Here is a 13,448-nt window from a genome sequence, read left to right on the forward strand (position 1 = left end):
CCCCATAATGACATCACAGCACCGCATAATGACATCACAGCACCCCATAATGACATCACAATACCCGTGATGACATCACAGCACACCATAATGACATCACAGCACCCCATAATGACATCACAATATTGCGGGGATGTCATTATGGGGTATTGTGATCACAGCATTGTGATGTCGTATTGTGATTGGGGTATTGTGATGTCATTATGGGGTATTGTGTGTGGATCGAATCCATTTTAGAATAAGGCTGTAACGTAACATCATGTCGGAAAAGTCAAGGGATCTGAATACTTTCTAAATTCACTGCATCGCCCTCCCTCTCCTCCTCCCCATCTGCCTCTCCTCTCTCCCTCACCTCCTCCCCTCTCCTCCTCCCCATCTGCCTCTCCTCTCTCCCTCACCTCCTCCCTCTCCTCCCCCATCTGCCTCTCCTCTCTCCCTCACCTCCTCCTACCCATCTGCCTCTCCTCTCTCCCTCACCTACTCCCCTCTGCCCCCTCCCCATCTGCCCTACCCACTCCTCTCTCCCTCACCTCCTCCCCTCTCCCATCTGCCTCTCCTCTCCTCCTCCACATCTGCCTCTCCTCTCCCCCTCTCCCCTCCCCCATCTGCCTCCCCATCTGCCTCTCCTCTCTCCCTCACCTCCTCCCCTCTCCCATCTGCCTCCCCTCTCCTCCCCATCTGCCTCTCCTCTCCTCCCTCCCATCTGCCTCCCATCTGCCTCTCCCTCTCCTCCGCCCCATCTGCCCTCCTCTCTCCCATCTGCCTCCTCCCTCTCTCCCTCTCCTCCTCCCCATCTGCCCATCCTCTCCCCCCCCCCATCTGCCCTCCCTCTCCTCCTACCCATCTGCCTCTCCCTCTCCCATCTGCCTCCTCCCTCTCCTCCTCCCCATCTGCCTCTCCTCTCTCCCTCACCTCCTCCCCTCGCCCATCTGCCCTCCCTCTCCTCCTCCCCATCTGCCCCTCTCTCCCTCACCTCCTCCCCTCTCCCATCTGCCTCTCCCTCTCCTCCTCCCCATCTGCCTCTCCTCCTCCCCATCTGCCTCTCCTCTCTCCCTCACCTCCTCCCCTCTCCCATCTGCCTCTCCCTCTCCTCCTCCCCATCTGCCTCTCCTCTCTCCCTCACCTCCTCCCCTCTCCCCATCTGCCTCTCCCTCTCCTCCTCCCCATCTGCCTCTCCCCCCTCCCCATCTGCCTCTCCTCTCTCCCTCACCTCCCCCCTCTCCCATCTGCCTCTCCCTCTCCTCCCCCCCCATCTGCCTCTCCTCTCTCCCTCACCTCCTCCCCTCTCCCATCTGCCTCTCCCTCTCCTCCTCCCCATCTGCCCCTCTCCCTCTCTCCCCATCTGCCCTCCTCTCTCCCTCACCTCCCCCCTCTCCCATCTGCCTCTCCCTCTCCTCCTCCCCATCTGCCTCTCCCTCTCCCTCACCTCCTCCCTCTCCCATCTGCCTCTCCCTCTCCTCCTTCCCATCTGCCCCTCTCTCCCCTCACCTCCTCCTCTCTCCCATCTGCCTCTCCCTCTCTTCTCCCTCTCTTCTTCTCTCCTGCCCTACAGTGGACTACCTGCCCATCATTGCAGGACTGGCTTCGATGGTGATCCTCTTGGTGATCTCTTGTTTCATCTACTCTTCTTACTATAAACACAGGCGCATGAGCCATTAACAGCTGAAAATCATGTTGCCACGACGACACAAGAACAAACACGTGGTGCAACACAACGGAATGGACCAGTCCGTTATGTAGAGGAGGGGTTGGGGTCAGAGCATGTGGAATCCTGATGAGTGGGTGTGGCTCTCCACTTCCTTTATGTAGAGGAGGGGTTGGGGTCAGAGCATGTGGAATCCTGATGAGTGGGTGTGGCTCTCCACTTCCTTTATGTAGAGGAGGGGTTGGGGTCAGAGCATGTGGAATCCTGATGAGTGGGTGTGGCTCTCCACTTCCTTTATGTAGAGGAGGGGTTGGGGTCAGAGCATGTGGAATCTGATGAGTGGGTGTGGCTCTCCACTTCCTTTATGTAGAGGAGGGGTTGGGGTCAGAGCATGTGGAATCCTGATGAGTGGGTGTGGCTCTCCACTTCCTTTATGTAGAGGAGGGGTTGGGGTCAGAGCATGTGGAATCCTGATGAGTGGGTGTGGCTCTCCACTTCCTTTATGTAGAGGAGGGGTTGGGGTCAGAGCATGTGGAATCCTGATGAGTGGGTGTGGCTCTCCACTTCCTTTATGTAGAGGAGGGGTTGGGGTCAGAGCATGTGGAATCCTGATGAGTGGGTGTGGCTCTCCACTTCCTTTATGTAGAGGAGGGGTTGGGGTCAGAGCATGTGGAATCCTGATGAGTGGGTGTGGCTCTCCACTTCCTTTATGTAGAGGAGGGGTTGGGGTCAGAGCATGTGGAATCCTGATGAGTGGGTGTGGCTCTCCACTTCCTTTATGTAGAGGAGGGGTTGGGGTCAGAGCATGTGGAATCCTGATGAGTGGGTGTGGCTCTCCACTTCCTTTATGTAGAGGAGGGGTTGGGGTCAGAGCATGTGGAATCCTGATGAGTGGGTGTGGCTCTCCACTTCCTTTATGTAGAGGAGGGGTTGGGGTCAGAGCATGTGGAATCCTGATGAGTGGGTGTGGCTCTCCACTTCCTTTATGTAGAGGAGGGGTTGGGGTCAGAGCATGTGGAATCCTGATGAGTGGGTGTGGCTCTCCACTTCCTTTATGTAGAGGAGGGGTTGGGGTCAGAGCATGTGGAATCCTGATGAGTGGGTGTGGCTCTCCACTTCCTTTATGTAGAGGAGGGGTTGGGGTCAGAGCATGTGGAATCCTGATGAGTGGGTGTGGCTCTCCACTTCCTTTATGTAGAGGAGGGGTTGGGGTCAGAGCATGTGGAATCCTGATGAGTGGGTGTGGCTCTCCACTTCCTTTATGTAGAGGAGGGGTTGGGGTCAGAGCATGTGGAATCCTGATGAGTGGGTGTGGCTCTCCACTTCCTTTATGTAGAGGAGGGGTTGGGGTCAGAGCATGTGGAATCCTGATGAGTGGGTGTGGCTCTCCACTTCCTTTATGTAGAGGAGGGGTTGGGGTCAGAGCATGTGGAATCCTGATGAGTGGGTGTGGCTCTCCACTTCCTTTATGTAGAGGAGGGGTTGGGGTCAGAGCATGTGGAATCCTGATGAGTGGGTGTGGCTCTCCACTTCCTTTATGTAGAGGAGGGGTTGGGGTCAGAGCATGTGGAATCCTGATGAGTGGGTGTGGCTCTCCACTTCCTTTATGTAGAGGAGGGGTTGGGGTCAGAGCATGTGGAATCCTGATGAGTGGGTGTGGCTCTCCTTTATGTAGAGGAGGGGTTGGGGTCAGAGCATGTGGAATCTGATGAGTGGGTGTGGCTCTCCACGTCCTTTCCTACCGCTCCCTCACAGAATGGAAGCAAGTCCCCGTGGGTTCAACATGTGAAAGCCTTCCCTGAAGAGTGGGGTGTGTAGAGGCAGCATGTTCCAACGATCTAGTGGTTCCAACATCTTTATGTAGAAGCCTTCCCAGAAGACTGTGAGGCTGTTATGAGCAGCAATGTTCCAACATCTAGTGGAAGGCCTTCCCAGAAGACTGAGGCTGTTATAGCAGCAATGTTCAGTGAATGCCTTCCCAGAAGACTGAGGCTGTTATAGCAGCAATGTTGGAACATCTAGTGGAAAGCCTTCCCAGAAGACTGGAGGCTGTTATAGCAGCAATGTTCCGACATCTAGTGGAAAGCCTTCCCAGTAGACTGGAGGGTTGGGGTCAGAGCAATGTTCCAATCATCTGAGTGGGTGGCCTTCCCAGTAGACTGGAGGGTTATAGCAGCAATGTTCCAACATCTGAGTGGAAAGCCTTCCCAGAAGACTGGAGGGGTTGGGGTCAGAGCAATGTGGAACATCTGAGTGGAAAGCCTTCCACTTCCTTTAGTAGAGGAGGGTTGGGGTGACATGTGGAGGCTTTATGTAGAGGATAGCAGCAATGGGTGTGGCTCCAACTCCCTCACAGAATTTATGTAGTGGAAAGCCATGTTCCCAGAAGACTGGAGGCTGTTATAGCAGCAATGTTCCAACATCTAGTGGAAAGCCTTCCCAGAAGACTGGAGGCTGTTATAGCAGCAATGTTGGACATCTAGTGGAAAGCCTTCCCAGAAGACTGGAGGCTGTTATAGCAGCAATGTTCCAACATCTAGATGTGGGAGTGGAAAGCCTTCCCAGAAGACTGGAGGCTGTTATAGCAGCAATGTTCCAACATCTAGTGGAAAGACTGGAGGCTGTTATAGCAGCAATGTTCCAACATCTAGTGGAAAGCCTTCCCAGAAGAGTGGAGGCTGTTATAGCAGCAATGTTCCAACATCTAGTGGAAAGCCTTCCCAGAAGACTGGAGGCTGTTATAGCAGCAATGTTCCAACATCTAGTGGAAAGCCTTCCCAGAAGACTGAGGCTGTTATAGCAGCAATGTTCCAACATCTAGTGGAAAGCCTTCCCAGAAGAGTGGAGGCTGTTATAGCAGCAATGTTCCAACATCTAGTGGAAAGCCTTCCCAGAAGACTGGAGGCTGTTATAGCAGCAATGTTCCAACATCTAGTGGAAAGCCTTCCCAGAAGACTGGAGGCTGTTATAGCAGCAATGTTCCAACATCTAGTGGAAAGCCTTCCCAGAAGACTGGAGGCTGTTATAGCAGCAATGTTCCAACATCTAGTGGAAAGCCTTCCCAGAAGACTGGAGGCTGTTATAGCAGCAATGTTCCAACATCTAGTGGAAAGCCTTCCCAGAAGACTGGAGGCTGTTATAGCAGCAATGTTCCAACATCTAGTGGAAAGCCTTCCCAGAAGACTGGAGGCTGTTATAGCAGCAATGTTCCAACATCTAGTGGAAAGCCTTCCCAGAAGACTGGAGGCTGTTATAGCAGCAATGTTCCAACATCTAGTGGAAAGCCTTCCCAGAAGACTGGAGGCTGTTATAGCAGCAAAGTGGGGACCAACTCCATATTAATGCCCATGATTTTGGAATGAGATGTACGTGTCCATATACTTTTGGTCATGTAGTGTATCTGGTTACACTTGCAGACTGGCGCAAAATTAAATTACTACACTTCTCAATTGCAGATCATGTTAATTTCAGTATTTATTAACTTGCATCGTCTAATTCACTCAGTGATCATAAAGTACCAAATAGGATATGTGTGCAACGAAAGCACTATTATATCTGTATGCACATGTGTGTGTAGATTAATGCATTTATTTCGTATATATTCTCCAATAAAGAACCGTTTTGAAGTACTCAGAAGGTGTACTCAATCAGCTTTTTGCTCCGTGTGCGCCCTCCTGTGGCTGACGCTATAGATTACATGGGTGATTATAAACAGAATGTACCTTAACGTTTTGCTCTAGAAATAAATAAACATTCCACAGAGATTAAAATGAACTAAGTCTAAAAATATAATATGTTTTACTTTCACGGTGAATTATCAGCTCAGGACCCTCTGCTTCTCGAAGACTCCCAAACCCATCTCTGTCGCACGATTTCCACGTCACAGTACCGCGCAGACCGGAAGCAACAGATCTTTCCAGAAAATACTTCTGAGCTGAAGCAACGAGTATAGTATAGTGCGGCGGGTTCTCTGGCAAGCTTAGCTCACATTTTCAACAGGACCAAAGTTGACATTTTTCTTTTTTTTTCACGTTATTTCCATTTCGTGTGCCGTTGTTGCGTGGACTTCCCGCGGAAAGAGAAGGAGCGAGAAGATGACGTCCAGGACTATTGATTACAGTGTGTGGGACCACATCGAAGTATCGGATGACGAGGATGAGACTCACCCCAATATCGACACGCCGAGCCTCTTCCGATGGAGGCATCAGGTAGCTATGACAACGGGCGACGTGTCTTCACTGAAATAATAACACAGAAATAGCTAACGTACATGACTAGTTGGCCAGCTAGCGACAGTAGCTATGTCAGCATTACATTTACATTTACATTTAAGTCATTTAGCAGACGCTCTTATCCAGAGCGACTTACAAATTGGTGCATTCACCTTATGTCAGCAAACACTAGCTAGCTAAATTATTAGCCATATAAATCAATACTCAACCGGCTAATCTAGTGACTAAGGTTAATCTAACTGGCTAAAGTGTTAGCTTTAGCTGGGCTTAAGTCTGGTCCAGGGCGTTAACTAGGCAAGGCTTTCAACATTTGGGCTTTACAGTAGTAGCCTAGTTGCTCAATAAGAGTTTGTCCACAGCTCTGTCTCTCTCTCTGTGTCTGCCTTTCCTTCTTGTCTCTCTTGGTCAATGAGAGTTTCTCCACAAAGCCTGTGATTCACCTTAACCTTGGCGAGCTACATCAAACTAATCCAGCAGAATTGTGCTCGGTACAATATCTTGCATTGGACATGATTATTTTCTTCTTCTTTGGGATTTGGTTGGCGGATTGCATCCAACGTTTACGTTGCATACACCGCCACCTACTGTACTGGAGTGTGAGGCCAGTCACAACCTGCCTACGTTAAATATCTTCATTAGTCCTGTTCCTCTAAGATTTCTGGTTAGCTAGCTAATAGGTAACATTTTAAAGAACAACAATGTTACTATCTCCCACCCCTTTCTCCTCCCTCCTACACCCCTCCACCCTTCCTCTCCTCCCTCCTACACCCCTCCACCCTTCCTCTCCTCCCTTCACCCTTCCTCTCCTCCCTCCACCCTTCCTCTCCTCGCTCCTCCACCCTTCCTCTCCTCCCCTCCACCCTTCCTAATCTTCCCTCCCCCCTCTCCTCCCCCCTCCTCCTCCCTCCTCCACCCTTCCTCTCCTCCCTCCTCCACCCTTCCTCTCCTCCCTCCACCCTTCCTCTCCTCCCTCCTCCACCCTTCCTCTCCTCCCTCCACCCTTCCTCTCCTCCCTCCTCCACCCTTCCTCTCCTCCCTCCTCCACCCTTCCTCTCCTCCCTCCACCCTTCCTCTCCTCCCACCTCCACCCTTCCTCTCCTCCCACCTCCACCCTTCCTCTCCTCCCTCCTTCACCCTTCCTCTCCTCCCTCCTCCACCCTTCCTCTCCTCCCACCTCCACCCTTCCTCTCCTCCCACCTCCACCCTTCCTCTCCTCCCTCCTTCACCCTTCCTCTCCCCCTTCTCCACCCTTCCTCTCCTCCCTCCTCCCTCACCCTTCCTCTCCTCCCTCCTCCACCCTTCCTCTCCTCCCTCCTCCACCCTTCCTCTCCTCCCTCCCTCCACCCTTCCTCTCCTCCCTCCATCCTTCCTCTCCTCCCTCCACCCTTCCTCTCCTCCCTCCACCCTTCCTCTCACCACCCCCTTCTCCACCCTTCCCTCCACCCTTCCTCTCCCTCCACCCTTCCTCTCACCACCCCCTTCTCTCCCTCCACCCTTCCTCTCACCACCCCCTTCTCTCCCTCCACCCTTCCTCTCACCACCCCCTTCTTCTCCCCTCTACCCTTCCTCTCACCACCCCCTTCTCTCCCTCCTCCCTTCCCTCTCATCACCCCTCTTCTCTCCCTCCACCCTTCCTCTCCTCCCTCCTCCCTCTCACCACCCCCTTCTCTCCCTCCACCCTTCCTCTCCTCCCTCCTCCCTCTCATCACCCCTCTTCTCCCCCTCCTAGGCGCGTGTGGAGAAACAGGTGGCCTTCGAGGAGAAAGGAGAGGAGCTGGAGAGGAACATGGCAGAGTGTAAGAGATGTCTGGAAGAGGTGCAGTACAGAGTGAAGGAGTTAGAGGAGGAAGGAAAGAAGGAGGGAGAGGAGGAGAGGAAGACGGCGCTGAGCAAGGCCCAGGCCGAGGAGAAGAAATACAGAAAGGATCAACGCTTGTGGGAGAAGAAGATGGAGGAACACCGGAGAGAGGAGAAAAAGATGCCTTGGAACGTTGACACGCTCAGCAAAGAGGGATTCAGCAAGGTGAGATATTGAGGCCGTAGCATTTCGCTACACCTGCTAAACATGTGTATGTGACAAGTCAATTAGATTTGATTATAGATACACCACTCCCTCAACAAAGAGGGCTTCAGCCAGGTGAGATAGAGATACACCACTCCCTCAACAAAGAGGGCTTCAGCCAGGTGAGATAGAGATACACCACTCCCTCAACAAAGAGGGCTTCAGCCAGGTGAGATAGAGATACACCACTCCCTCAACAAAGAGGGCTTCAGCCAGGTGAGATAGAGATACATCACTCCCTCAACAAGGAGGGCTTCAGACAGGTGAGATAGAGATACACCACTCCCTCAACAAGGAGGGCTTCAGACAGGTGATATAGAGATACACCACTCCCTCAACAAAGAGGGCTTCAGCCAGGTGAGATAGGAAGACAATACATTCCTTTGTTGAAGAGGGCTTCAGCCAGGTGATATGAGATACCACCAACTACTGATGTCACATGTTATTCCTCTAGTGTCCACTGTCTTGTCCACTGAAATATAGATACACCACTCCCTCAACAAGAGGGCTTCAGCCAGGTGAGATTTGAACATCAAACCCTCAACAAAGAGAGGAACAGAAGGAGGAGAAACACCAGACTTTTGTAGGATAAACACAAGAAAGAGATCAAATACTTTGGTGAGTTTACCACCAACTAAACCATTTAACATGTTATTCCTCAGTGTCCACTGTCTCTGTCTGATAACAACTCTTTCTCTCTGTCTCTCTGTTATAACCACTTCTCCTCTCTGTCTGTTATAACAACACTTCTCCAGAGTGTTATGAACAACACTCTCTCCTGTCTGTTATAACAACACTTCAAAGTCTCTCTGTTATAACAGACAGTCTGTTATAAGACACTTCTCTCTCTCTGTCTGTTATAAGACCACTCTGTCTGTTATAACAACACTTTCTCTCTGTCTGTTATAAGACCATTTCTCTCTCTCTGTCTGTTATAAGACCACTTCTCTCTCTCTGTCTGTTATAACAACAATATAATATCTATTATAACAACATTCTCTCTCTGTCTGTTATAACAACTCTTCTCTCTCTCTGTCTGTTATAACAACACTTCTCTCTCTGTCTGTTATAACAACACTTCTCTCTCTGTCTGTTATAACAACACTTCTCTCTCTGTCTGTTATAACAACACTTCTCTCTCTGTCTGTTATAACAACACTTCTCTCTCTCTCTCTGTCTGTTATAACAACACTCTTCTCTCTCTGTCTGTTATAACAACACTTCTCTCTCTCTCTCTGTCTGTTATAACAACACTTCTCTCTCTGTCTGTCTGTTATAACAACACTTCTCTCTCTGTCTGTCTGTTATAACAACACTTCTCTCTCTCTGTCTGTTATAACAACACTTCTCTCTCTCTGTCTGTTATAACAACACGTCTCTCTCTCTGTCTGTTATAACAACACGTCTCTCTCTCTGTCTGTTATAACAACACGTCTCTCTCTCTCTGTCTGTTATAACAACACTTTCTCTCTCTCTGTCTGTTATAACAACACTTCTCTCTCTCTCTGTCTGTTATAACAACACTTCTCTCTCTCTGTCTGTTATAACAACACTTCTCTCTCTGTCTGTCTGTTATAACAACACTTCTCTCTCTGTCTGTTATAACAACACTTCTCTCTCTCTCTGTCTGTTATAACAACACTTCTCTCTCTCTGTCTGTTATAACAACACTTCTTCTCTCTCTGTCTGTTATAACAACACTTCTCTCTCTCTGTCTGTCTGTTATAACAACACTTCTCTCTCTGTCTGTTATAACAACACTTCTCTCTCTCTGTCTGTTATAACAACACTCTCTCTCTCTGTCTGTTATAACAACACTTCTCTCTCTCTGTCTGTTATAACAACACTTCTCTCTCTCTGTCTGTTATAACAACACTTCTCTCTCTCTGTCTGTTATAACAACACTTCTCTCTCTCTCTGTCTGTTATAACAACTCTTCTCTCTCTCTCTGTCTGTTATAACAACACTTCTCTCTCTCTCTGTCTGTTATAACAACACTTCTCTCTCTCTGTCTGTTATAACAACACTTCTCTCTCTCTCTGTCTGTTATAACAACACTTCTCTCTCTCTCTGTCTGTTATAACAACTCTTCTCTCTCTCTGTCTGTTATAACAACACTTCTCTCTCTCTCTGTCTGTTATAACAACACTTCTCTCTCTCTCTGTCTGTTATAACAACACTTCTCTCTCTCTGTCTGTTATAACAACACTTCTCTCTCTCTGTCTGTTATAACAACACTTCTCTCTCTCTCTGTCTGTTATAACAACACTTCTCTCTCTCTCTGTCTGTTATAACAACACTTCTCTCTCTCTCTGTCTGTTATAACAACTCTTCTCTCTCTCTCTGTCTGTTATAACAACACTTCTCTCTCTCTCTCTGTCTGTTATAACAACACTTCTCTCTCTCTCTCTCTGTCTGTTATAACAACACTTCTCTCTCTCTCTCTGTCTGTTATAACAACACTTTCTCTCTCTCTCTGTCTGTTATAACAACTCTTCTCTCTCTCTCTCTGTCTGTTATAACAACTCTTCTCTCTCTCTCTGTCTGTTATAACACCACACAACTAAACCATTTAATGTCTGTATTCTACTCTCCCTCTCTTTCTCTCTTCTTCTCTTCCTAACCTGCGTGTGTAGGGATGCTTCGGCGTTGGGAGGACAGTCAGAAGTACCTGTCTGACCACCCTTACCTGGTGTGTGAAGAGACGGCTAACTTCCTGGTCATCATGTGTATCGACCTGGAGGTGGATGAGGTGAGGGGGGGGGTGACTTCCTGGTTATCATGTGTATCGACCTGGAGGTGGAGGAGGTGAGGGGGGGTGACTTCCTGGTCATCATGTGTATCGACCTGGAGGTGAGGTGGGGGGTGGGGTGACTTCCTGGTCATCATGTGTATCGACCTGGAGGTGGAGGAGGTGAGGGGGGGTGACTTCCTGGTTATCATGTGTATCGACCTGGAGGTGGAGGAGGTGAGGGGGGGGTGACTTCCTGGTTATCATGTGTATCGACCTGGAGGTGGAGGAGGTGAGGGGGGGGGGGGTGACTTCCTGGTTATCATGTGTATCGACCTGGAGGAGGGGGGTGTTTCACAGGTGTGTGTGTGTGTTTACATCTTTGGTGTGTGTGTCGACCTGGAGGTGGATGTGGGTGTGTGTGGTGTGTGTGTAGAAACATGGTTTGATGGATCAGGTACCTGGAGAGGTGAGTGATGCAGTTCCTGGTAAGAGCCTGAAGATCGACCTGGAGGATGTTTGAGAGAGTTCTTCCTGGATCATGTGTATTGACCTGTTCATTGAGGGGGCCTAATTCAATCTGGTCATCATATTGTATTACGACCTGGACGCTGCACATATCGGGTCAAGTGGAAATGACCTTTTTAAATGAAAAGCCTTGTTTTCAGTGGATAGGAGGGGACTGTTTGATTGAATTGTTTGTGAGTTGATGTTTTACATCACGCGTGTATCTACTGTGTACACTGTGTGTGTGTCTCTCTCTCTCTGTCTGTCAGTGTGTACTGTGTAACACTGTGTATATCCTCTGTGTCTCTGTGTGTCAGAAACATGGTTTGATGGATCAGGTAGCCCATCAGTCCTCTGTCTGTTCATCTTAGACTCTGTCTCTGTGTACACTGACACCTCTGACTCTGTCTGTCAGATGTTTACACTGACAGTTCTTCCTGTCAGACCTCTCTACTGTGTACACTGACACCTTTTGTTCTGTCTAAAGACCGACTATTCAATCAGACACCTCGTTCTTCTCTCTGTCTGTCAGACTCTACTGTGTAACACTGATATATCCTCTGTCTGACAAAGACTCTGTCTTTCTACTGTGTACACTGACACCCTCTGTCTCTCTGTCTGTCAGAGTTGACTGTTTTACACTGACACCTCTGTCTCTCTGTCTGTCACTGACTCTACTGTGTACACTGACACCCCTCTCTCTGTCTGTCAGACTCTACTGTGTACACTGACACCTCTCTCTGTCTGTCTGTCAGACTCTACTGTGTACACTGACACCTCTCTCTCTGTCTGTCAGACTCTACTGTGTAACACTGTCTCTCTCTGTCTGTCAGACTCTACTGTGTACACTGACACCTCTCTCTGTCTCTCTGTCTGTCAGACTCTACTGTGTAACACTGACTCTCTCTCTCTCTCTCTGTCTGTCAGACTGCTGACCAGCCCTATCAGGAGGCCTTTACTGATGAGCTGGAGTCCTTTAAAGAGAGAGTTCGAGGCAGAGCTAAGATCAGGATACAAAAGGTCATTTTCCCTCCATTTTGTTTTTCTCTCTTGCTTCAAGGTGTTTAGAGGTGTTTTTATGGAAGTGGGAGAAGTTCAAAGCGATATTGAATCCAAAAGCATTCTGACGTTCACACTTTTAGCTCAGTTGGTAGAGCATGGCGCTTGTAACGCCAGGGTAGTGGGTTCGATCCCCGGGACCACCCATACGTAGAATGTATGCACACATGACTGTAAGTCGCTTTGGATAAAAGCGTCTGCTAAATGGCATATATTATTATTATTACTTTTCTGGTCCTGATGAACCGAATACTAAAATACATACATACAGTTGAAGTCAGAAGTTTACATACACTCATGTTGGAGTCATTAAAACTTGTTTTTCAACCACTCCACAAATTTCTTGTTAACAAACTATAGTTTTGGCAAGTGGGTTAGGACATCTACTTTGTGCAACGACACAAGTCATTTTTCCAACAATTGTTTACAGATGGATTATTTCACTAATAATTCACTGATTCACAATTCCAGTGGGTCAGAAGTTTACATACACTAAGTTGACTGTGGATGTATTTCAAGGCCTACCTTCAAACTCAGTGCCTCTTTGCTTGACATCAAGGGGAAATCAGCCAAGACCTTTGTGGACCTCCACAAGTCTGCTTCATCCTTGGGAGAAATTTCCAAACGCCTGAAGGTACCACGTTTATCTGTACAAACAATAGTATAAACACCATGGGACCACGTAGACGTCATACCGCTCAGGAAGGAGACGCATTCTGTCTCCTAGAGATGAACGTGCTTTGGTGAGAAAAGTGCAACTCAATCCCAGAACAACAGCAACGGACCTTGAAGATCCTGGAGGAAACAAAAGTACAAAAGCATCTATATCCACAGTAAAACTAGTCCTATATCGACATAACCTGAAAGGTCGCTCAGCAAGGAAGAAGCCACTGCTCCAAAACCGCCATAAAAGACAGACTACGGTTTGCAACTGCACATGGGGACAAAGATCGTACTTTTGAAGAAATGTCCTCTGGTCTGATGAAACAAAAATTGTTCGGCCATAATGACCATCGTTATGTTTGAAGGAAAAAGGGGAGGCTTGCAAGCTGAAGAACACTATCCCAACCGTGAAGCACGGGGGTGGCAGCATCATGTTGTGGAGGTGCTTTGCTGCAGGAGGGAATGGTGCACTTCACAAAATGGAAGGAATCATGAGGATGGAAAATTATGTGGATATATTGAAGCAACATCTCAAGACATCAGTCAGGA

General features: G+C 48.8%; 1 protein-coding gene across 1 annotated transcript in view; it reads left to right on the forward strand.

The window, feature by feature from the left end:
* Positions 1 to 5,491: 5,491 nt before the first annotated feature.
* Positions 5,492 to 13,448, forward strand: part of LOC124029029 (hsp90 co-chaperone Cdc37-like) — a 10,356-nt gene continuing 2,399 nt past the window's right edge. The window contains exons 1-7 of the mRNA XM_046340894.1: positions 5,492 to 5,853; positions 7,607 to 7,900; positions 8,394 to 8,457; positions 10,576 to 10,691; positions 10,845 to 10,907; positions 11,495 to 11,515; positions 12,105 to 12,197. Coding sequence (XP_046196850.1) covers positions 5,740 to 5,853; positions 7,607 to 7,900; positions 8,394 to 8,457; positions 10,576 to 10,691; positions 10,845 to 10,907; positions 11,495 to 11,515; positions 12,105 to 12,197 — 765 coding nt within the window. The 5' untranslated portion in view covers positions 5,492 to 5,739. The remainder of the gene's footprint in view (positions 5,854 to 7,606; positions 7,901 to 8,393; positions 8,458 to 10,575; positions 10,692 to 10,844; positions 10,908 to 11,494; positions 11,516 to 12,104; positions 12,198 to 13,448) is intronic.

Source organism: Oncorhynchus gorbuscha, unplaced genomic scaffold (genome assembly GCF_021184085.1).
Source record: "Oncorhynchus gorbuscha isolate QuinsamMale2020 ecotype Even-year unplaced genomic scaffold, OgorEven_v1.0 Un_scaffold_5277, whole genome shotgun sequence".
NCBI classification, from domain to species: domain Eukaryota; kingdom Metazoa; phylum Chordata; class Actinopteri; order Salmoniformes; family Salmonidae; genus Oncorhynchus; species Oncorhynchus gorbuscha.